The sequence below is a fragment of the Geotrypetes seraphini genome, chromosome 8 (genome assembly GCF_902459505.1).
Source record: "Geotrypetes seraphini chromosome 8, aGeoSer1.1, whole genome shotgun sequence".
Lineage (NCBI taxonomy): Eukaryota > Metazoa > Chordata > Amphibia > Gymnophiona > Dermophiidae > Geotrypetes > Geotrypetes seraphini.
Window position 1 is genome coordinate 63,622,704 of NC_047091.1, and position 26,015 is coordinate 63,648,718.

The 26,015-nt window shown below is 42.1% G+C and overlaps 1 protein-coding gene across 4 annotated transcripts in view; it reads left to right on the plus strand.

Annotated features, from left to right (window-relative positions):
* Positions 1-7,219, plus strand: part of OVOL1 (ovo like transcriptional repressor 1) — a 57,610-nt gene extending 50,391 nt beyond the window's left edge. For all 4 annotated transcript variants that reach the window (XM_033954199.1, XM_033954198.1, XM_033954196.1 and 1 more), the window contains one exon: positions 4,132-7,219. In XM_033954199.1, coding sequence (XP_033810090.1) covers positions 4,132-4,427 — 296 coding nt within the window. In that variant the 3' untranslated portion in view covers positions 4,428-7,219. The remainder of the gene's footprint in view (positions 1-4,131) is intronic.
* The last annotated feature ends 18,796 nt before the right edge of the window (positions 7,220-26,015 follow it).

The following is a 26,015-nucleotide window of genomic DNA, read 5'->3' on the forward strand; positions in this document are numbered from 1 at the left end:
CTCTACTTCTATCTGTACCCCTCAATCCCCTTAACCTTTAGTTGTGTTCTTTTTAGCTCTCATCTACCTACCAGCTTTTTTCATCTCCCTCTCATTCCCTCTCCAGCAAGCCCATTGTTCCCGCTGGCTTTCTCCTTCCCCAGTCATCTAATCTCCCCTCTATTTTTCATCCACTCTCTAATCCCCCATTTCTATCCTTTGTATTTACCCTCTCAGCCCTCATTTACCTTCCACCACTTATCCCCTCATCAGCCTCAGCTCTATCCCTGTATCTCCTCCATTCCCTTGTACCCTAAACATTCTGTGTCTTACCTTCAACCCAATCTCCTATTGCCTTTCCATTTCCATCCTCACTCAAACCCCTAAGATCTCCTTCCTCTCTTTCTCATACTCTTCCACAACACTCCATTCTAGCCTCAGTCACACATGCAGAGCACAGATAGCCCCTGTTTAAAAACAGGATAAACAACCACAAACTAAAAGTATTAATGTAGGCAAAAATTAAATTGAGATCCAAGATGCCAGACTCTGCATGCAGTGCAACACCAGAGAAATAGAAAGAAATGCATTTTCTCAAAACAGATATCATTTAATCACTAATTGAAAAGAAAATATTTTTTCCTACCTTTGGTGATTTTTTTCTGATCATCTTGCTCCCAGTCTCCGGTTCTTCCATTTTTTGCCTCCTTCCAAATCTATCTAGTTTTCTACCACTTCCCTCCATTTCCATCCATTTGCTGCATTTCTCTCTCTCCCTTTCTTCCTCTTCTGTTCATGGCATGTTGCCCTCTCTCTTCCCTTCCATACATCCATGAGCAGCCTCTCCCCTCTCTCTCCCCTGTGGGTCTGCCATCACCATCTTACCTTTCTCGGTCCTCCCCATGGGCCCTACAAACTTGTAATCATTGCCAATAGTTCGAAGCCTTCTAAGTTTGTTTTTCGAATTTCCCATGTACATGATGTTATAATGGTCAAGTTTTGGTGTTATAAATGCATGAATCAAGATATGCAAATTGATTTTGTAAATTTTAAACTAACTCTGATGCCTAGCTATTGGGTAAGATGATGCATATAGGAGCTGACTTGACAGTGTGACACAGTACTCCATGTCAATCATGTCTCTAATGTAACAAAGAGGTCCTTTTACTAAGCACTAGTATATGCTTACCACATTTTAAAAGGGCTTACTACAGGGTGTATGCAGGTACCCTATGGTAAGTTCCAAATGTGTGTGCGCTGTCTACATCCTAAAAATTATTTTTTAGTTTTTGTCTGAGGTAGAAGAGTGGACATTTCTGCGCTAATCAGCATACCGTATCTACATCACCTTACACCAACTGACTAGCAAGGCAAGCAGTCCACCAAAGAATCTAACATGAAAAAAAAGATCGGCAGAAAATAAGGAGATTCAAATCAGGTTTATTCAAGGCGCTCCCAAGAACCATGCTTGATGCATTTCGCCAAACAAGGCTAGTCATCTCTAACAGAAACCATGTCTTTCATACACACAGAACACAGATACACCCTCACCTAGTATGGAATACGTAATCACAAACTAAAAACAGAAATATATAGATAAAGGTTAAACTGAACCGCCAAGAAGCCAAACTGCATACAGTGAAACACCACAGAAACAATGACATATAGCCCCCTAATACTCTGCAAAATATAAATAATAGCAGATGTAAATTTGAAGAAACTGACAATCACCACTTTACAAATTAAGAAATAAAAATCACAAAAACTGAAAATAAGAATATACCATTTTATATGACTAATTCATTTTTCAATTAACTTTCAGAAGCCATAGCCTTCTTCAGGTCAATATAGTATACTGCTGTTACATTATACTGTCCTGACCTGAGAAAGGGGGTTTTGGTCTCTAAAAGTTAGTAAAAAAATGTAGTAAAATTAGTCCAATAAAAATATTACCTTATTATTGGTTTTAAAAGTTTTATCAATACAACTTCAATACTATTTTATACTAAAGCAGCAAAAAAATCTTTTTTCTACCTTTTGTCATTTCTGCTTTAATCATCTTGTCTTCACTCTCTTCTTTCTAGCCAGCATCTGTCCTCTCCCTGTCTTCCATGCAGCATCAGCCCCTTCCATCTACTGTCTGCCCTCTCTCTCTCTGCCCCTTCCATCCACTGTCTGCCCTCTCCCCATTCCATATGATATCTACCCTCTTTCTATGCTCCTTCCATAAACTGTTTATCCTGTGCCCCTTCTCTCCTTTATACATGATTCATTTCAGCTTCACCCCCTCTCCATTTTTCTCCACCCCCCTCCCCTATGCTGTGGCATCTCTCTCTTCTCCTTTCCTTCCTTCCCACTCCATCCCATGGTCTGGCATCTCTATCTCCATCCCTTCCCTCCCTCCATGCCTAGGCATCTCTCTCCTCTCCTTCCAACTCCCCCTCCATTATCTGGCATCTCCTCTCCTTCCTTTCTCTCCCTCACTTCTTCCTTCCTTTCTCCTGGTCTGGCATATGTCTCCTTCCCCATGCCCTGGCATCTCTTCCTCCCCATCCATGGTCTGGTATCTCCTTTTCTTTCCCTCCCTCCCATGGACTTGGCATCTCTCATTCCTCTCCCTTTTCCTTCTCCCTTCTTCCCTCTCTCTCCCCAATTGGGTGCAGCAGCAGCATTTTTGTCCCCCCTTTCCCTGTGCAGCAGCAGCATTTGTCCCTCCCCTCCCTGTGCAGCAGCAGCATTTCTTCCCCTTCTCACCTTCAGCAGCATTTTTACCCCCTCCCGCCGCAGCAGCAGCATTTCTCCCCCTTCCCCCACTCCCCTATGCCGCAGTATTAGCATTTCTTTTGCGCCTCCCTCCGGCGCGTGCTTCGTTTCTGGCCGGCTCCTTGCTGCCTGTTCAAAGCTGCGGGCGTCTGCTCCTCTTGTGATATGCGGCTGCATCGAAATCTTTCTCTCTGACGTCATGACATCAGAGGGAACGCTTCCGACGCAGCCGCAGATCGCAAGAGGAGCCGATGCCCACGGCTTTGAACAGGTACCAAGGGAGCTGGGCAAAAACAAAGCACACACTGGAGGGAGGCATGGAAGAAAGGAAGAGAGAAGGCCGTGTTTGAGGGAGCACAAGCTGGGCCGCGGGTTGAACACTTCATTTAAAGATTTGCTGCCACTGCTGCTGGTTAAGAAAAGTAGCAGTGGCAGAATAGGGAGGTTGGTTCCAGCGGCGGGCCCACCTGCCCATTTAGGGCCCTAGGCCCGTGCCTACTTGGCTTACCCTTTAATCTGGCCCTGTGGTTATATACTGCTGGTTGTAAGTTTCTTGATAATCAATAAAAGCAGATTTTACATAAACCGGGTTGGGAGTAAGATCCATGCTTAAGTGCTATTCTGTAAAGGGGACACACCTTTTACAGAATAGCACATAGAGCTTAATTTTGAGCACCGTTTTTAGAATCTGACCCTTTGTGTTCAGCCACTTTGGAAAAAAAAATTGAGGGGGTGTAGTTGTCTTGGTTTTTTTTTAACTTAAAAATTAATAATAATAATTTTTTTTCTAAACTTACTTTAGAGGAGAAGGGAGACACATCTTTCATGTAGTAACCCAGTGGGAAACAGAATTTGCCCTGGACAGGACTGTGCTGTACAAGACTTGAGACAGTGGTGAAAATTCTATAAACGGTGCTCTAATTATGGATGCCTAGCAATGCCTAACTATTTTTGTGCAACTTAAATTTTTTTTTTAATGGGTTTAATGCCATTAAAAACCCATTAAAAAGCAAATTTTTTAAACTGATAATTTTAGGTTGCATGTGGATATCGGTGCAGTGCCTAGCGATGCCTAAGTTGAGATGCTCTCTGATGCCTACCTGAAAAGTAGGCGTGGTAAATTTAGATATCGCTAGGCATCTGAAGTAGGCGCCAGGTAAAACATGGCTAATGTATTGGTACCTGCCGCTAAGCGTGATTCTGTAAATGGAACCGTGTGGTTGATTGTGGAGTGGCGCTTACAAGTTAGGTGCTGCTAGGCGCTGTTTATAGAATCAGGCCCAGTTTGCATGTCTGAATGGTGCCATCTGATGGCTTTTGGTGCATAGGTAATAATTTTCTACATGTGTTGGTTTCTCCCTCCTATTCTTCCAACCCAACCCTTTGCAGGTGTCCGACCTTACAAGTGCAGCCTTTGTGACAAAGCATTCACCCAGCGCTGCTCATTGGAGTCCCATTTAAAGAAAATCCATGGTGTGCAACAACACTATGCCTACAAAGAACGGCGCACAAAATTGTATGTTTGTGAGGCATGTGGCTTTACAGCAGACAGCCAGGAGGCCAGTGTCCTGCACTTGAAAGAGCAGCATCCCCAGAGCCCTCTGCTACGCAAGACCTCCAAGAAGGTGGCAGCAGCTCTGCAGAACACTGTCAGCACGTTATTGCAGAGTGGTCACCTGATCTAAACTCGGCCAGTGTCAATTTCAGGCTTTCTTCTGAATTTTTATATTTTATGCTGTGGAGCAAAAATTATTGGTTAGACTTCAAACCTCAAGAAGGAACAGTACAGGAAGTCTGGTTTGAGCTGAGAAGCTCCCTGTACATTCACACACAGCAGCATCACCTGTAGGGTGTTTTTATATACAGTACTTTGGAGGGGGAAGGAGGCCATGGAAAGAGAGTAAACGTGGGCTTATGTTCCCTGGCATTCTGTCTTGAAGGTCAAAGGTCAGCATGGTGTTTGTAAGCAAACAAATGACCAGCTAGCTGCTCTGGTAGGCCTAGAAGATAATAATCCCTATGATGTGTCCATAAACATTGTCCAACTAAGCCCTACTCCAACACAACTCCAGTCAACCCAGCTTGAGGAGCTACCTTTTCAGAATGATTGGGATGTTCAACCTATCTTTAATTAACCTCTCCTTAGACAAAGTAAAGGCATTTGCTCAAGTAGCCACTGCATCCACAGAGCATAAGGGGATGGGTACAGGGACTCATCAAATGGCCTTCTAATTTTAGTAACTTTAATTTGAAGCTAGCTGTATGTGAGGAGGGGCAGGAGAGAGGTTATTTTTTTATAGGGATAGAGAATCACAGCCTTTCCTGATAAATTTTTAATTCATTCCCTAAGGAGATGATAGAGCTATTTAAGCATGTTGCAACAATAGTGTTACTCCTACATTGAAATCGTGAGTCTACTGCAGCCCTCACACTGATTTATGTAATTCATGCATACTGCATGGACAGCAGAAAAGTGGATCTTCATTGGAAGCTCTTGCAGGCATTGCATTAATAAACATAAAGCAAGAATGCAGTACAAATAGCAGAGATGGGACTCTTTATCAGAGCCCTATGCTAGCATCCTAAATGAACACATCAAGGACAACAAATCTTCATCACTTGATGCACATATAACATGAATATATCACGGAGAGATGAGGATTGTAATAGGAGCTGGTATCACACAGTATGAAAAAGAAAATATTTTAAAAAGGAGACTGGAATATGATCAAAGCTCAGAAACTCACTGGATTTTTAAAGATTAATAATTGTATTAGCCTCAAAGTGGAACAATGTGGCTCCCGTGCTATTTTATCCAAGTTAGATCTTTTGAGGGAATCAAGGAGAAGGCTGCAATTCAGCCATAGTAAATGAATTTGAATTTGGACTAATGCCTGGTCCAGTAGACTGCAGCATTAAAGGAAATCTGATACTGCACTGCTATTTGCTGCAGAGGAATAAGGCCATCATTTGCCAGGCAAACTTTCATTAATAGACTTTTGCGGTGGAGGGAGGGGAGAAGTGAGATTGCCATGTAAAACTACCTTGATTTATGGACATTCATATATCACAAGGCAGCCAGTCCAAGGCCCAGACTATTGGTTCCCAAATTATGGTTTGGTACGTCAACTGGGATTGTATAGGTAGATGGTGTCCCAGAAAGCTAGTAGCTCCCTTTCCCGCTGGCCCTCCACTGTGACCTAAGCCTAGTAGTTATAGTTAGCATGTGAATCAGTGAACGTTCACAGACCCTGCCAGTGTGGACTTTCTGTTTAGAGTCCCGGAGTCTGTGAGTCCACACTGATGCACAGGCCCTTGTGCTGATTTTCATTACTGGTCCCATCACTTCTGCCTTCATGCTTTGGATAAGTAAGGGAAGAGGAAAATGTATGAGACAGAGGAAGGTAAGTGTGGGTCATATTCATTTTTAAAGACTAAAATGGGCAGGGGCTGTAGAACACATGATGCTGTGTTGGGCAAATTATTGGTTTGACCATAGCCCCAGTGGCGCACCTCATTCCACTGCCTATAAAAATGGGATTATATTATATAAAAGATTGGGAACCACTGTCCCAGAATCTAAATTAATTTGCAAAGGAATCAGTAGGAGACCTTTTGCTACTCCAGCTAGCCAAACGTATGCTTGAAATGTTCCTAGACTACCACTTAAACTGGCCAGTAGGCCTTCCTCACTACCTTTATTTCTTCTGAGCCACTGACAGTGTCTACGTTTAGATGAGTTGACATTCCATCCCACTCCACCATCTAACTAGAAATGGTTGTGATATTACAGCCACAATGTTTACTCTCAAGTGTTGGCACTGGCTCATGCTCGATAGACTACCATCTTTCATTTTACAGGGAGAAATTAAATGTGTTGCAGCAGAAGATGAGAAAACAGCTTAGTATATAATACAATGCCTAGCTTGAGCAAATGGAACTTATATCTTTATTCTTGACTCCCTATTCTTGTCCTTTTTCTTCCCAACGGTGTCTTGTCACCTTCAACCACACATCCAATATAGTGTGTCTTATTAAGAAAAGAAAGAAAAATTGAAGAGCTTAGTGGTTGGACTACTGGGCTGGCAACCAAAGAAACAAGGGTTTAAATCCTACTGCTGCTGCTTGTGATTTTGAACAAGTCACCTTAACCTTCTATTGCCTTAGGTACAAACTTAGGAAGGAAGTTATCGGCATGAGCTACCACTGACATTATCTTACTGTTAAACTATAAGAGTAATTTCTTTACTTGAAATGGGATCTGTGCTAAACTAGCACAAGTTAGTGGTAAAATAGCATGTTTTGATGGTAAGCCATATTGATAACTATGCCCTGTAGATTGTAAGCCTTTTAGGGACAGGGAAATACCTAGTGTACCTAAATGTAATTTGCCTTGAGCTACTAATGAAAAATGTGCGCCATTTTAATTTTTGTAAAGTGAAAATTGTATTTATAATATATAATATATTTTTTATTATACATGTTTAACTCTGTAAGGACATTTTGATGCCCTCACTGGTTGAGTCAAGGGACATTAGTGCCCTTCTTTTGTCTTGAACTGTAGTGTTCCTGTCAGACACTGGCTGTAGCTAGTGACAGTTCATAGGGTGCAAGATGGTATGATGAGCCTCAGCACTGGAACCTAGTACCTTGGAATTCTCGCTGCCTACACAGAAACCATTCACCTCTTTCTCTGCCACTTCCCATCTGTTTATTGAGAAGATTCAGAGCTTCCAGGACAGTCAAATATCCCAGGGATAGCTTGTAGCTTGTAAGTAGGATGATCCTTCTGTGTCTCTGCTTGTCCTTGTGCACAGACATTGCCTATTGATATATCAGATGGATTTACACTGGAGGGGGGTGGGGAAGGTAGATGGCCTCTAATCTTATTAAAAAAAAGAAATTCAGGGACTTGTGTGCCAAATTTGCCTCTGTACCTGTGAAGGTGGTTTGAAGAAAGTACCGAAGGGGTTAGGATGCAGAGCAAGGTTTCAGGCTGTTCCAAGCAACTGCAAAATTTTGCACTATCTCTATGGAGTACTAGTTCTGATGTGACCTTGCTGCCTCCCATTCTGTTGGAAGCATAGAAACATAGTAGATGACGGCAGATAAAGACCCGAATGGTCCAACCAGTCTGCCCAACCTGATTCAATTTAAATTTTTTCTTCTTAGCTATTTCTGGGCAAGAATCCAAAGCTCTACCCGGTACTCTGCCTGGGTTCCAACTGCCAAAATCTCTGTTAAAACCTACTCCAGCCCATCTAAACCCTCCCAGCCATTGAAGCCATCCGCAGCCCATCCTCCCCCAAACGGCCATATACAGACACAGACCGTGCATGCCTAGGAATGAGAAGAGGTGGAGTAGTAGCAGATCAGTGATAAGTATGCTACATCCTGATCGATGGCTGCCTAGATGCCATTGAGGAATTGGGCAGGACAGCTGGTTTATGGGAGTATATTTATTTATTTTTAGCAAGAATTGTTTCCACAAATTGACAGTTATATCTTTTGACCTACCTCCTTGTTCTTACATTGACTTATTTCCCTTTTAATTTGATTCTTTCTGATCTATACAAAATCAGGAATCTGTACTGGGACAGGTGCTATTTAACATATTTATAAATAATCTAGAAATCAGAACTAAAAGTGAGGTGATTGGATAGTTTTGTGTCATCTGCAAATTTAAAGTTCTTAAAACCCATTCAGACTGAAAAATTGCAGATCTAAGGAAATTGGAGGAAGACAGGGCATCCTAATGGCAGAAAAAATTTAGGGGAGAATTCATCAACGGGCACTACTATGTTAATGTACGCTAACTGCTAAAGATGCCCATAGGTGTAGTACCTGAAGATTGGAGGGTGGCCATTCGTATGCCAATTTTTAAAAAGGGTTCAAGGGGCGGTTCAGGAAATTACATACAAGTAAGCCTGACTTCAGAGCCAGACAAAATAGTGGAAACAATTATAAAAATTTAAATGCAAACTAGATGCACATCTCCTTACGAGAGGCATAGAGGGATGTGGGTGAGTAAAAATTACGCCAGGTATACATCTGGAAGGGCCTCCGCGTGTGCAGATTGCCGGACTTGATGGACCGAAGGTCTGATCCGGAGATGGCGCTTCTTATGTTCTAAAAATAAAATTATGGAACATGTAAACAAACATGATTTATAATGGGCATCGTTAGTGCATGTTAATGTGGTTAGCGCCTGTTGATGAATTCTCCCCCTTAATAATAATAATAACTTTATTCTTGTATACTGCATTACCATGGAAGTTCTATGCGGTTAACAGATGAAGAGACTGCATTTACAGCGAAGTTACATTTTCGGCGACGCTGCATTTACAGTGAAGTTAATTTTTACAGCTAGGTTACATTTGCAATGAAGTTACATTTGCTGTAAGTTACATACAGCGATATTACATACAGCAGAGTTACATACGGCGGTGATACATACTGCAGTGTTCGATAAGGCAAAGCAGAGGTATTTAGTATGGGGAGTAATGAAGAAGGGATAATTAGTTAGATTGGGTGATCCATTTTGTTAAGTCATTTAGTGTCTGACAGGATTGGAGGAGTCGGAGAGTCTGGAGGTAAGTCGGAATTAGAGGAGGAGGCTAGTAAGAGGGGGGGAGAAGTTAGAGAAGTTGTGGACAAATCAAAGTGATGCACACTGGGAAAAATAGTCCAAATCATGCTACGGTCCACTTGGGAGTCAGCACCTAAGAAACAGATCTAGGTGGGTTTTTTTTTTTTTTTTAATTAGTGCAGACTATGGTCGTGCTAAGCTCAATTCTATAAAAGTTAGGCGCACTCTATAGAACTAAGCCCAGCTTATCTAAGCAGCCTTAGATGTTGCTAGGCATACTAACATTGAGGCACACCATAGGTAGGCCAGGGTTTTCATGGCATAAATGCATGTGCCTAAGTTAAGTGCACAACGGCGCCTAAGTGAAAAACGCCCACAATCTGCCCTTAACCTTGCCCACTTTTAACCACATGCTTTGGACTACATGTCTACTTTTTATAGAATAGCATTTTTCAAGTTAGGCATCTAACTTTCATTTAAGTCCAATTAATGACAATTATGAGGTGTTAAATGCCAGTTATCAGCACCAGTTAAGCCTATTAATTAAATTAGGTGCCTATAACAGCTACGCATGATGATGTAGGCACCTAACTTTAGGTGGACTTTATAGAATACTAGTCTTATAGCCCGTTACATTAATGGGTGCTAGAATATATGTGTGTGTGTCTGTCTATTTCTTTCTCTCCTTAGCCGCTTTCTGTCTTTCTTTTTCCTTGGCTGTCCACCCATTCTCCCTTCCTTTTACCTTCCCTGTGTCCACCACCACCCCTTCACTGCTCCCCTTATCCAGCAGCAGCCCTTCTCCCTTTTTTTAATCTCCCCCTTGTCCAGCAGCACCTCTTTCCTGTCCAGCAGTAGGCCTCCCTTCCTTTTTCTCCCCCCATCTCTTCCCCTGTCCAGCACCTCTTTCCTGCTCCCCCCGTCCAGCAGTAGGCCTCCCTTCATTTTTCTTCCCCCCTAGCACCTCTTTCCTGCTTCCCCGTCCAGCAGTAGGCCTCCTTCCTTTCCCCCCGTCTCTTCTCCTGTCCAGCAGCACCCCTTATCTCGCGTCTGCCCTCCACCGACAGCCGCCTGAAGTCGCCACGGCCTGCAGATGCCGACAGCCACGGTGGTCTGCAGACGCTGACAGCTGCTGCGGCTGACAGCCTCCACGCCGCCTGAAGCTGACATCCGCTTAGAGAGAGAGAGAGATGCGTGGAAGCGCGCATGCGCCCTCCTATCAGCGGGGACCTAAAGCGCACGGAAAATGGAAACACGCTGGTAAGAGTGCGCATTCACGCTTAGGCTTTTATTATATTAGATGGGAGAATATGATGAAATAAGCTAGTGTGTAGTAGTGGCCAAAAAAAGCAAACAAGATGCTTGGAGTAAGCAGGATCTGGATAGTCCCTACTACCATCCATACACACCCCCTCCCTACATCCTGTCCCCAATAACTAAGAGACCACACACATAATTTGGAACATAGCCGCAGCTCAATTTATTAATCAAGAACAGCAAATAAATTAATTTGCATATATTAACATCCTCAACACATTAAACTTCAATATAACATCTGCAAGCTCCTCCCGAGCTACCCGGTGTAAACATCAATAAATTGCCCCTGACCCGCCATAAACAGCAAGAGTCTGAGGGCTGGCATGACCTCATGCCCTTTTAACCGGGTTACCAGATCCCAAGGCACAGCTCACAGCCAGCCCACCGCTCATCGCCGGATGAGCCCCAGCACCGAGTAGCTCGGGAGACCCGCCTTCCTGAGCTACCAAGGCCACCACCTAATGGGCGGGTGGGGGGAGAGGAAAAAAAGCCACCCTGGAGGACCCTGAAAAAGCCGAGTCCTCCAAGGTCCCAGCTTTATCACCTCCGTGCCGTCCTACCTTCTGCCTACCCAATCCTACACCAGCTTTTTGGCGCGAGCCACACCCCTAACTCTTTTCTAATTCTGTCCCTCCCCTCTACTAAGCTGCCTCATTGGCGACATAGGGTCTCCCAGCCCCGTGTTACCCTTCGCCCTTCGAGACAGGCTCTCAGGCTACTCTTTATTAAGAAATGTTGGTAAATAAGGCAAAGAATGCAATAATGTCTCTGTATCGCTCCATAGTGCAATCTCACAGTTCAGTTCGGGTGCTGTATCTCAGACATGATATAGCATAATTGGAAAAGGTTCAAAGAACACCCAAAATGATAAAGGGAATGGAACTCTTCTCATATGAGGAAAGGTTAAAGATATGTAAGGGTCTTCTGCTTGGAAAAGAGACACTGAGGAGAGATATGGTTGAGGTCTACAAAATCCTGAGTGTTATAGAATGGGTAAAGGAGAATTGAATTTTCGCTCAAACATGAAATTGTTGATCTGCTGTTAGTGATCTATAACCTGTTGCTAAAATTGTCCATAGAACCTGAAGATTGGAGGGTGGGCCATTCTTAAACTGATTTTTTTAAAGGGTAAAAGTAGAGGTTCAGGAAATTACATAATAATAATAATAACTTTATTTTTGTATACCGCAATACCACAAAACAGTTCAGAGCGGTTTACAGGTTAAGAGACTGTACATTTACAGCGAAGTTACAGCATATCAGAAAACAGTTCAGAGCAATTTATGCAATGCAGGTGCAGAGAATTAGTTAACAATTGTATGGTATAAACCAGTGACAATTACAAAATGATCCAATAACTGTTACATGGGGGGTGCCAACCGGGGATGAAGGAGGGGAAGGGTAGGGAGGGAGGCGAGGTTGGGATTATTAGTTTGGTAGGGGGGGGCGGGGGTTAGAGGAATTTATCAAAGAGGTATGATTTTGAGAGATTTCCTGAAGGATTGATAAGTTGGGGCAAGAGAGATGAGAGTGGACAAGCAGTCATTCCATTTGCCAGCTTGGAAAGAGAGGGTTTTGTCGAAGAATCTTTTGTAGATGCATCCTTTTGGGGAGGGGTAGGCAAACAGGTGGGCATTGCGTGTACGGTTAGAGCCTGGGAAGGCGAAGTGGCGTGACAGATATATCGGGGCTGAGCCAGTTAGGGTTTTGAAGCAGAGGCAGGCGAATTTGAAGATGATCCTTGCTTCGAACGGTAGCCAGTGACGTTTTCTATAGAAAGGGCTGACTTCAGAGCCGGGCAAGATAGTGGAAACAATTATAAAAATGCAATTCTGGAACATGATTTAATGGAAAAGTCAGTATGGGTCAAGCCAAGAGAAATCTTGCCTCACCAAGTTGCTTCACTTTGAAGGTGTGAATAAACATGTGGCTAAAGGTGAGCTGATTGATATAGTGTGTCTAGATTTTCAGTAAGCTTTAGACAAAGTTCCTCATGAGAGGCTCCTGAGAACATTAGAGTCATGGATAGGCGGCACCGATGTTCTGTTGTGGATTAAGAATTGGTTATTGGACAGAAAACTGTAAGGTTTGTTAGTGGCCCCCACAATATATGGTTGGTGGGGTCACTTGAGAGGCGCCCTTACAAATGCCAGGTCCCAGGTTCAGTTCCCTCACAGATGATTCACCAGGAAGTAGAATCAAAAAGGCACAGCCAGAGGTGATTGCATAAAGAATATATTATAGAAATAGGCTTACAGAAAAGCAATATTTATAAGCATTACAATTAATGAGAGAGCAACGCAGTTTCCCTGCCTTACAGAGTTCAGAGGAAAAGAGAGACATAGAAGCCTGAAGTTCTAAGGAGAGGCAGAGAGAGAGAAAAAGGGGGATGGGGTGATGGTCCAAGCTTCTTATTCCATAGATAAAGAGAAGGATAGACAGAGAAAGAGAGAGAGAGCTAGAGCTGCAGATGTGTTGCAGAAAGGAGGCTTTTATAGCTTGGAATCTTATTCTGTGTATAGAAAATATTGTATGTCCCAGTATCTTTCTGTTTAGAATTTGTAAACTGTTTGAAACAATGGTTAATTTAATTGATAAGGAGAGTGTGATACTTGCAGGCATGGTAGATGGGATTAGTCTTTGGCTTCTTTGTCCCATTCAAGCAGCCTATCTTCTTGATAAACAATCCAGTCTGGCTGAATGATTAATGTATGTGAATTCTGTGCAGGAGCACAGAATTCTGCATTCAGAGTCAGATTGATATAATTTCCCATAGGCCTTCACTGACATTAGTAATGCCAACTAAGAATGCTAGCCATAGCTATGCTGACAAAAACAGGGTAGGGTTAAATGGCCATTTTTCTCAATGGAGTGCCATAGGGATCTGTACTGGGACCAGTGCCATGTAACATATTTATAAATCATCTGAAAATTGAAATAAGTGAGATGATTAAATTTGCAGATGACACAAAATTATTCAAAAGTTGTCAAAACACATGAGGACTGTGAAAAATTTCAAGAAGACCTTAGTATATTAGAAGATTGAACATCCAAATGGCAAATGAAATTTAATGTGGATAAATGCAAAGTGATGCACTTTGGGAAAAATAATCCAAATCATAGTTACTCTATGGTAGGTTTCATTTTAGGAGTCAGCACCCAAGAAAAAGATCCCGGTGTCATTGTAAACACTATACTGAAATCTTCTGCCCTCAGCTGCGGCAAAAAAGCAAACAGGATGCTAGGAATTATTAGGAAAGGGATGGTAAATAAGACTGAAGATATTGTAATGCCTCTATTGCTCCATGATGCAACCTCATCTTGAAAATTGTACTCAGTTCTGGTCACCATATCCCAAAAGAGGTGTAGTGGAATTATGTAGAAAAAAGTTCAAAGGAGAGCAACCAAAATGATAAAGAGGATGAAACTTCTTCTATGAGGAAATGCTAAGGATGTTAGGGCTCCTCAGCTTGGAAAAAGATAGCTTAGGGGGGATATGATTAAGGTCTACAAAATCCTGGGTGGTGTAAACATAGAAACAGACAGCAGATAAGGGCCACGGCCCATTAAATCTGCCCTCCCCAATAACCCTCCCCTACCTAATAATGCACACAATTTTTTATTTTTTTTTAATTTACCTGTGTTGGTTTTTTATTTTCAAGTATTTCTTTACATTCCTTCAATATAGTCTCCCTGCTTTGCAGTGACCAAGTCCCAACGTCCGGGAAGCTTCATTATTCCATCCAAGACACCGTTTTTGTTCAGTTGCCGAATGGCTTGAGTACCAGCGGAAGAAAGCTCTTCCAGAGATGCAAAACAATGTCCATGCATAGGTTGTTTCAACTTTGGAAAAAAGTTGAAGTCTGGTGGACTCATGTCTGGACTGTAGAGAGCATGAGGTAACACCTCCCAGCCGTATTTGCCTAGTTTTTCAATGACGACATTCCCTATGTGCGGGCAAGCATTGTTTTGAAGAATGAGTGGCCTAGCCAAGAGCAACTGAGGTCAGGTTTTGTGCATTTTTCGCAAAAAATCACAATAATACACTGCTGTGACACTTCTTCCCCATGGAACTTTGTCTGTAATGATGATGCCTTCATGATCAAAAGCAAAAAATCATCATTGGTTTGACTTTTGATTGAGCTCGTTTAAATTTTTTTAGCCATGGGGAAGATGGAGCTCTCCACTCGTCATTGAAAAAGCATAAGAGAAAACTTTTCCCCAGCTGCCCTATGTGACCAACATTTACAGGAGAATTCTATGAGATGTGCCAAACATCAGGCCTTCCATGCTGAGTTTTTGACTCAGAAAAGCATTCTAACGGATGCAAAGCGCTGAAAGAGGGCAGATCCACATGGCAAACCACTTAAACACCCATTTATAGAATAGTGCCTAAGTGTTTTTGTGTGAATCTGCAAAGGGGTGTGGCCTTGGGGGGCGCATGGGTGGATCAGTGGTGTTTCCTTAAAATGTGCACAGTTACAAAATAGTGTGGATCCATGTCTAACATGCATGCTGAGATTTACACCTGGTTTCAGTTGGTGTACTGATAGATAGGACCCTGAAACCATCGGCACAATGTGTGGCAGCGGCAAAGAAAGTAAATAGAATGTTAGGCATGATAAAAAAAGGAATCACAAGTAGATTGGAGAAAGTTATAATGCTGTTTTATAGGGCAGTGGTCAGACCACACTTGGAATACTGTGTCCAACATTGGTCTCCCAACCTAAAGAAGAATCTAAAATGCTTGAGAGGGTGCAGAGACGAGCACCGAAGCTAATAAAAGGTATGGAGAACTTGGAATATGAGGAACGACTTAAGAGACTGGGATTGTTCTCCCTTGAGAAAAGGAGACTGCGAGGAGATATGATTGAGACTTTCAAAATACTGAAAGGAATCTACAAAATAGAGCAGGGAAAAAAATTATTTACAATGTCCAATGTGACACGGACAAGAGGACATAGACTGAAGCTAAGGGGGGACAAGTCCAGGACAAATATCAGGAAGTTCTGTTTCATGCAGCTCGTGGTGGACACCTGGAATGCTCTCCCTGAGGAAGTAATTGCAGAATCCACCGTTGCGTGAAGCAGAACTTCCTGATATTTGTCCTGGACTTGTCCCCCCTTAGCTTCAGTCCATGTCCTCTTGTCCTTGTCACCTGGAATGCTCTCCCAGAGGAGGTTATTGCAGAATCCACCATTCTAGGATTTAAAAGCAAACTAGATGCACATCTTATGAGAGGCATAGAGGGATATGGGTGACTAAAATTATGCAAGGTGTATACCTGGCTGGACCTCTGCGTGTTTGGGCCGCCGGGCTTGATGGACCGAAGATCTGATCCGGAGATGACAGTTCATATGTTCTTATGTTCTTAAAATTGCTCCTAGTGCTGCATACTATTCAATAAAGGGCGCTAACTCCAGAAATTCATTGTAGATTACCGTTTGGTGCCAAAGTCTGAGTGCCATTCACTGAATCCAGCCCTTATTATATTACTACTATAGGGGACATTCATCTTGACAGGAAGCAAAGCAGCTGTATGTACTGTAAAGTAAGAGGCCTGAGCAATAGACACTCATTAAAAGACTTGGATTGATTTACCCCAGAACTTGGCCCAAAGAAGGTCAGAAAGCACCTTCTTAAGTCTGCCTCTAGAACAGGGGTGTCAAAGTCCCTCCTCGAGGGCCGGAATCCAGTTGGGTTTTCAGGATTTCCCCAATGAATATGCATTGAAAGCAGTGCATGCAAAGCAATCTCATGCATATTCATTGGGGAAATCCTGAAAACCCGACTGGATTCCGGCCCTCAAGGACTGACTTTGACACCTGTGCTCTAGAACTATCTCAATACCAGTAGAACCTTTCTCATGGCCCTTATTCAATAAGTGATAGAAACATGAGGAAGCTGTAAAAGTATCTTCAATGGGCCATGTGTCCAGTGGGAAGGCTAAGTTCACTTAATACAATTACTTAATTGGAATCATTTTAAGTAGAAGTTGAGATCAAATTCCCTATGTTGAGCAGCAAACCCCCCTAAGTTTATTACCAGCTACAAGTTGCCCCACTGTCCAGAAGCTTCAATTAATCGATTTATTTTGAAACCTAAGAATTAGACCTAAAAAGATGAGGGCGAGGGCAATAAAGGCTCCTTCCCAAACATCAACATATTGGTTTGTTCTGACTAACACGTTCTTTTATTTATTTTATTAATTGATTGGTATTTAATAGCCATCTAAAGAGATTCACCCAAGGCTGTATACAATTTTGTTAATGGTACTATAAACAACAGGAAAATGAACTATAATAAACAAAAATACAAACAAGGTAATCTTGGAGATGCCAAATTGAATCCTAGTAATAGAGCTAATATGAAACAGTATCTGAAATATAAAGCAACCATATAACAGAAATAAGATACATGTCAGAAGAATACAAATGATACTATAATAGGCAGCATGGAAGAACATTTGTATAATGAATATGATACAATGTCAACACAATGCAAATGAAACACTTTTTATGCATGCATGCATGCATGCATTAGATCAGGGGTGTCCAACCTTTTGGCTTCCCTGGGCCGCATTGGCAGAAAAAAATGTTTCTGGGGCCACACAAACACGCAGACGCTGCAGCAAGACAAAGGAGGGAGCCAGCAAAATGGTAAACACCCAGAGGCAGCAGAGGAAAACACTGTATCGCCCTCAACTGGGGCTGCACAAAATACTTCACAGGGCCGCATGCGGCCCTTGGGCCGCAGGTTGGACACCCCTGCATTAGATAGAACATTCAAATAGCACAGATATGGTGTCAAGGCTGTTTGTACAATACAATGAAATGTCTTAGTAGACAAGGGGGCATGTGCAGCTCAGTTATATAAACAGGACAAATTGAGGTCAAATAATATGTACAATTAATATGTTGCAAGGTATGCAGCAAATTAGTCCAGGTGTGGAGTGAAAGTTGTCACATGTGTTAGACATTTGAGAGAAGAGCTAAGATTTTACCTGCTTTCAAGAGGTAGTATTAAGATAGATGTAGCCTGTCTGGGAGTGAGTTCCAGTATGGGGATTGCTCCTGAAAAGGCTTGCTGGCCGGTATCACATGCAATTTCTTTTCATGAGATTGCAGGAAGTGATGCTCCTTGAGAGGACCTTAAAGGCTTCAAAGGTATATAAAAGTTAACTTATTCTTTATGTCAGGGGTGTTAAACGCAGTCACATAAGGGGCTGAAATCTAGAACACAGGCTAAGTCATAGGCTGAATTTTTTTTTAGTCTTCGTAGAATTATAGATCCTCACCTTGAGACACCATTCCAGCGATTCACCTGGTTATTTTCACCTCATAGATGGTGCATGGGGAGAGAGCATGTGAGTGCACTTCTCGTACTGCGGCCCAACATATGGGGCTCCTTTTACTAAGCTGCGATAGTGGTTTTAGTGCGCGCTAGACGCTAATGCCAGCATTGAGCTGGCGTTAGTTCTAGCTGCGTAGCGTGGGTTTAGCGTGCGCTAAAATGCCATGTGTGCTAAAAACGCTATGGCAGCTTAGTAAAAGGAGCCCATAGGGTACCTTATGCCAATAACTCATACACAGACATGTATTTTCATAAAAATAATATTCAATTTATCAAATTAAACTTGAGGTTAAATTGCCAATTAATGATATGCATTACATGCATTGCCATAAACCATAACTCCGTAAACATTCTGTGTGTGAGGGGAGTGTCTTTCCCAAGGACTAAGTGGTCCTTGTAGAGAGCAGTTCTCCCCCCCCCCCCCCCCCCGATCAGCAGCCAGGGGCTTGCTTTTATACTTTTGCAGTGACTGGTGACATATCACTTCAGTTTTCCAGTGTTCAGCTACCAGCTCTCTTAATAGACGGGCCTTTTTTTTTTTTTTTTTTTTTAAACAAAGACATTCCTTAAGCTTTTACAAATAATAGACTTAAAGAAAAGTTTTACAAGTTAAATATATATTTCTAAAATATTCCAAATATATATTTAGGATTACATAAAATCATGTGAAAATATATACAGTGGAACCTTGGTTTACAAGCATAATTCATTCCAGAAGCATGCTCGTAAACCAATTTACTTGTATATCATAGGAGGTAAGGGAAACACACTTGATTCGTTCCATCTTCCCTCCCCTCTCTCCCCCCCCGAGGACACCAGCACTGCTCCACTTTACCCCCACCCTCGAGGCCACCTGTGCTGCTCCACACTCCCCACCCCCCGTGATCTGGCATCCCCCCACAATCCGGCATCCCCCGCTCGCCATGAGCCGGCATCCCCCACCCGAACACCATCGCTTACCCTGCTCTGGCACCAGCACCAATGCGCAGGGTATGCTGGTGCCCGAAGATCCTCCCTGTTGCATGTGCTGGGCCTTGAGCATCTGCGCATGCTCAAGGCCTTCTAGTTCTCGTTCTCTCTGAGATTCTCGGAGAGAACGAGAACTAGAAGGCCTTGAGCATGCACAGATGCTCAAGGCCCAGCACAAGCAACAGGGAGCATCTTCGGGCACTGGCATGTCCTGTGCGTTGATGCTGGTGCCGGTGCCAGAGCAGAGTAAGCGATTGTGTTCGGGTAGGGGATGCTGGATCATGGGGTGGGGGGGGGAGGATGCGAGCGGGGAGATTCTGGATCACAGGGGGGATGCCGGATAGCATGGGGGGGCTCGCAAATCGAGGCAAGCTTGGTTTCTGAGGCGCAGATTTTGCAAATGTTTTGCTCGTCTTGCAAAACACTCACAAACCGCGGCGCTCATAAACCGAGGCTTGACTGTATTCCCAAAAGAATTCCTTAGTACTAGTGCTGCCCAATGCAGGGAGAAATATTTCGATTTGATTCACTGTTGAATCAATTTTTCAATTCGATTCACTTTCAATGACACAGCTTTTTAAGTTTAAACATTTTATTTAACCAAGGCGATATCATGTCAAAAATAGGAACATCCAAACTAAAACATAGCTTTAAAATTAGTTAGAAACATGGATTAAATGAATTACATTTTCCAGTTCTTATTTAGAAATATTACACTTCTCCCTCCTTATTTGCTGTGGTAGGGGATTAACAGAACTGCAAATACTGAAAAACCGCAAATAACTTTTTTATGTTATTTGCTGTTTTCTATTGAAAACCATTGTGAATAGTGAAACCGTGAATAACATGGTGGGAGACCTGGCCTGTTCCTGAAGGAGAGGCAAAACACGGTGAAGAAAGCGCTGGGAATCAGCGATTTTCTCTGTAAACGCTTGGAATCAGTGATTTCTCTATGCAAGCTGATGCAATTGGGGGGGGGGGGGGGGAAGGAGCCAGCAAGCTAAAAACCGTGAATAATCGAAACCGCAAATGCTGAAACTGCAAATATGGAGGGAGAAGTGTAGTTTGTCAGCTTTGGCTGGCTTTGGACAACTCCACCGAGCAGTAATTATTTGACCTGCTGAAGAGAATATTATTTCTGAAGGAACAGAAGTTGCTGGTGAACATAGAAACTTCTGAGCAAGCCAGCTTAGTTTAGTTTCAGTTTAGTTTTATTAAAATTTGATATGATCGCCTATTCCTTGGTTTCTATGTGAGTTACAAAAAATAAGAAGTAAGCATTATTTAAAATACAAACGCTTAAATTGAGGATTTATATGACATACTAGACACACTAGGGAAGGTGGGGAGGAACTACATTTGCTTAAAGAAAAGAAAACAATCGGGTTAGAACAGAAAGAAGGGTTAAGTGAAGAAGATCTAAAAACCGCTATCTCTCCTAGGGAGATTAATGCTCAGAAGTAAAATTGAGGGGAAACTGAAGGTGACTTAGGGCCTGTTTTTCAAAGCCCATAGAAATTTAAAGGGTTTGGGGGCTGTGGCTGCACAGCAGCCACTAGCGCGGCTTTGTAAAACAGGCCCTTAATGTCTCTTGGGGAGATTAATGATCAGATGAGTATTATAACGAGAAGGCATCTTTGAAGAAATGGCTTTTTAATTTCCCTTTGAAATGCTCCAGCATATGTTCTCTTATTTTGGACAGCAGAGCATTCCACAACTGGGGGCCTATGACCAAAAAGATTTCCAATCAACTAATGCCGATAATTTTTAGAGAGGGAATAGTTATTAATTGCTGACTGGAAGATCGGAGCGTGTGTGTTGGGGTATAAGGAATTAATAAATTATGAATGAATTCAGGTGTTTTTGCCTTTGTTTTAAAAACCAGCAAGCTCTGCTTGAAGGCAATTCTATGTATGACAGGCAACCAATTTAATTTTTTTTAAAAGTGGCATTACGTGGTCATATTTTTTTTGCATTTGATATTTTTCCTGCCACATTTTGAATTATTTGAAGGCACCTTATTTCTTTTTGAGTGACTCCTTTTAACAATGAATTACAGTAGTCTAATTTTGATTTTATAAGTGAGTGAATTAGGATATTTAAGGATTTTGGTTCTAGAAATTTTGAGATTGATCTGATTAATCAGAGTTTGTAAAACAAGATCGCACAACGCTGCTGATGTGTTCGTGATATGAAAATTTCATATCAACATAAATCTGTTATTCTTGTTTCTCTAGATCTCTCAGCTGCCTTTAACATGATAGATCATTCATTACTTCTCCAAAGACTTGCCGCCGTCGGAATCTCCAAACAAATTCTTGATTGTTTTTTTTCTTATTTCTCAAATCGTACTTCTGTTGTATCCTTTAATAACGTGTCTACTGTGTTTACAAACAATTTTGGAGTTCCTCAAGGATCAATACTCTCTCCTTTACTTTTCAATATCTATCTCGCCCCTTTGCTCACTTTATGTCAATCAATTGGTCTCACTGCATATGCTTATGCTGATGATATTCAGATTATCTATCCCATAGATGCATCTAATGCAGATGACATAGAAACATAGAAATAGACGGCAGATAAGGGCCATGGCCCATCAAGTCTGCCCACTCCAGTGACCCTCCCTATCTATCTTTGCAGATAGATCCCACATGTCTATCCCATCTGGCCTTAAAATCTGGCACACTGCTGGCCTCAATAACCTGAAGTGGAAGACTATTCCAGTGATCAACCACCCTTTCAGTGAAGAAGAACTTCCTAGTGTCACTGTGCAGTTTCCCGCCCCTGATTTTCCACGAATGCCCCCTTGACATCAGCCTTATCAATCTAAAGCTTAACAAGATTAGCCATTGGCTTAATGATAATATGCTTTAGTTAAATATCATAAAAACTAATTGTCTTCTCTTTCCGTGGAAAGAAAATATTAACCTAATTTCACCGATAACTATCAATAATCAACCAATAAACTTTGTCAGTTCGATCAAAATCCTTGGGGTATTGATTGACAGTAAATTATCTTACCATTTTCAAATCAGTGCAGTTATAAAGAACTGTTTCTGGAAACTCAGAATGATTAAATCCATAGCCAACATTCTTGACTCTCGGTCCCTTAATATTTTAATACATTCACTTATAATTTCCAAACTTGACTACTGCAATTCTCTGCTTAAAGGAGTCTGTCAAAAATACATCCGACGTTTACAATTAATCCAAAATACGGCAATAAAAATTATTATTTCAATGCAAAGAAATGCAGAGTAATGCATTTGGGGATTAATAATAGGAAGGAACCGTATATGCTGGGAGGAGAGAAGCTGATATGCACGGACGGGGAGAGGGACCTTGGGGTGATAGTGTCTGAAGATCTAAAGGCGAAAAAACAGTGTGAAAAGGCAGTGGCTGCTGCCAGAAGGATGCTGGGCTGTATAAAGAGAGGCGTGGTCAGTAGAAGGAAGAAGGTGTTGATGCCCCTGTACAGGTCATTGGTGAGGCCCCACTTGGAGTATTGTGTTCAGTTTTGGAGACCGTATCTGGCGAAAGACGTAAGAAAACTTGAGGCGGTCCAGAGGAGGGCGACGAAAATGATAGGAGGCTTGCGCCAGAAGACGTATGAGGAGAGACTGGAAGCCCTGAATATGTATACCCTAGAGGAAAGGAGAGACAGGGGAGATATGATTCAGACGTTCAAATACTTGAAGGGTATTAACGTAGAACAAAATCTTTTCCAGAGAAAGGAAAATGGTAAAACCAGAGGACATAATTTGAGGTTGAGGGGTGGTAGATTCAGGGGCAATGTTAGGAAATTCTACTTTACGGAGAGGGTAGTGGATGCCTGGAATGCGCTCCCGAGAGAGGTGGTGGAGAGTAAAACTGTGACTGAGTTCAAAGAAGCGTGGGATGAACACAGAAGATTTAGAATCAGAAAATAATATTAAATATTGAACTAGGCCAGTTACTGGGCAGACTTGCACGGTCTGTGTCTGTGTATGGCCGTTTGGTGGAGGATGGGCAGGGGAGGGCTTCAATGGCTGGGAGGGTGTAGATGGGCTGGAGTAAGTCTTAACAGAGATTTTGGCAGTTGGAACCCAAGCACAGTACCGGGTAAAGCTTTGGATTCTTGCCCAGAAATAGCTAAGAAGAAAAATTTAAAAAAAATAATAATAATAACAATAATTTTAATTGAATCAGTTTGGGCAGACTGGATGGACCATTCGGGTCTTTATCTGCCGTCATCTACTATCTTACCAATAAAAAAATTTGATCACGTTACTCCCTTGTTAAAAAGTGCTCACTGGCTACCTATCCATCACCGTATCACTTACAAAATTGCTTTAATCACCTTCAAAACCATGAAAACCAAGAAACCCACTTTTATCCATAAATATCTGATTCCACATGATCCTCCGAGAACATTAAAATCAGCTTCACAGCATCTTCTTCATGTCCCATCCCTAAAAATTATTAACATCCTTAGGGCCTCTTCTTTTGCAACGATAGCCCCAACAATATGGAACTCGTTACCATCATATTTAAGGTATGAACAGAATTAGATAAATTCAAGGGTGGCCTTAAAAGCTTTTTATTTAAAGATGCATATGATTGTTAATTGGTCTATGGGACTTTTCTAGCTCATTTCCAATATAAAAATTCATTTTCTATACAAAATTTATTTTTCCCCTTTCCCTATGTTATTATCCTTAATTGTTCTCTCTTTCTCTTAAATTGTATTTCTCCCCACCATCCTATTGTTCCATGTAAGTAATGTTATGTCATTAAAAGTTTGTTAACTGGACCCCTATTTAAATTTTATATTGTAAAATGTTTAGAATTTATGATTAGCGTTTTATCAAATTTTTAATAAACTTGAAACTCAGAATTTTTAATGAGGCTTCTTGCTGTAGGACACTATTTTCAAGGATGTATTCCTGCTTTCTATGGGATTAGCATCATTTTTGTTTTAGTTATGTTTAGGGCTAGCATGTTTTCATCTAACCAATTTTTAATGCGTTCAAGTTTATGGTTTATTAAGTGCATAGCAATCAAGTCATTGGAGTTCGGTGGATGTAAAAGCTGTATATCATCCGCATAGGTGTAAGTTGTGAAGCCGATAATTGGCATAATGTTAATAGCGGAGAAAGGAAAATGTTGAAAAATAAAGGTGATAGGATGGATCCTTAGGGGATTCCATGATCACTTGTGAATGCTTCGGAAGATGAGTTATTGAATGATACCTTTGTGGTTCATTCTGAGAAAAAGGATACAAACCATTTGAGGACCATGTGGTGATCACTACCCTCTGTTGCCTTCCACTCAACCAGTTCCTGACCCAGCCCATCACTTTGGGACCTATCCCAAGGGCACACAGTTTATTTATTAGACATCTGTGTGGAACACTGTCAAAGGCTTTGCTAAAATCTAAATACACCACATCTAGCGCACATCCTCTATCCAATTCTCTGGTCACCCTGTCAAAGAAATTGTTCAGATTTGTCTGACAAGACCTACCTCTAGTGAATCTATGTTGCCTCTGGTCCTATAATCCACAGGATTACAGAAACTTGAACATTCTCTGTTTTAAAAGCGTTTCCATTAATTTGCTTACCACAGAAGTCAGACTTACCGGCCTGTAATTCCCTACTTCTTCCTTCCAGTTTTGTAAAGAGGGACCACATCTGCCTTTCGCCAGTCCTCCGGTACCACTCCTGACTCTAGAGACTCGTTGAAAAGGTCATTCAGCGGAGCTACCAGAACTTCCCTAAGTTCCTTCAGCACCCTAGGATGTACACCATCCGGCCCTATTGCTTTGTCTACCTCTATTTTAGTTAGCTCCTCACAAACACAGCCCTATGAAAATCGATCAGGGTGACCGATTACAAGATGGCTGCTTAGCATTTCTCTCTGCTCCAGCCCACTCTCAAAAGATCATTTTTCAGCCCCACTACGTGCCTGTTCAGGTCACTGACCATCAATAACCCACTCCGGAATGACTTCTAAATCTAATAAGCCTGAAAGCGCCTCTCCGGCTGGTGTTTCCTCGACGCATACTGCGTCTAAAAGATCTAAGCATGAACCACTGTTGCCCATTAAGGCCTGTTCATCTGGCTCTAAGGAGCATGGCGATTCTATCTCCAACGATCTCCAAATTTTGAGAGGCCTGATGCAGGAAAATCTAGCCGCCACTGCCAATATTAAATCGGAGATAAGGTTAAAGCAGCATAATGCACGTATATATCTCACCGAAGAGCAACTCTCTGCGCATGATTCTCAATACCTGGAGATTCAGCGTGATTTTCAACAAAATGTCCCTGCTTCAGCACGATTTGGAGGACATCTCCAACAGAATGCGACGCAATAACGGTCACATAATCGGGCTTCCCAAAAATACGGAGGGGAAAGATACTCTGGCATTTCTCCATGATTTCATCCCTCAAATTTTAAAGCTCCAATTCACACCCCCACTTGAGATCGAACAAGCACATAAGGTGCCTTCTGGCTCCCCCGGACCCATGTAAACCTCCGAGACCAATTGTCCTCAAAGTGCTGCACTATCCACAGACCTTACAAATTCTGCAAACTGCTAAATCGAATCTCTCACTAATGGTAGGTGGCAAAAAGATTTTATTTGTTCCTGATCTATCCAAGACTTCAGCGCAGAAACGTAAGGCCTTCCTAGCCATGCAGCCTCAACTTAAATCTGCTGGTGCACAATATGGTTTATTCTACCCAGCCAGAATGAGAATAACCTACCGTAACACCACGAAGAACTTTGACGAACCACTGGAGCTTCAGAAATTCCTAGATGACAATGCGAGCGATATGACCTGAGCCAGTAAAGCAAGTTACACATCATTTGTTACAGGTACTCCTCTCTCCTTTGATTCAATAAATTCTATCAGCTGTTTAGGTTAAAAAAAAATGAAATTCTTAGTTTGATAAGTAACAAAACATTTTACCGGAAACTTTAGCAAAAATATTCCTCCCAAAGCCAGGATTCTTGGCCTCAAAGCCAAGAATTCCTTTCTCCGTCTTTGGGACTTTTGAGACA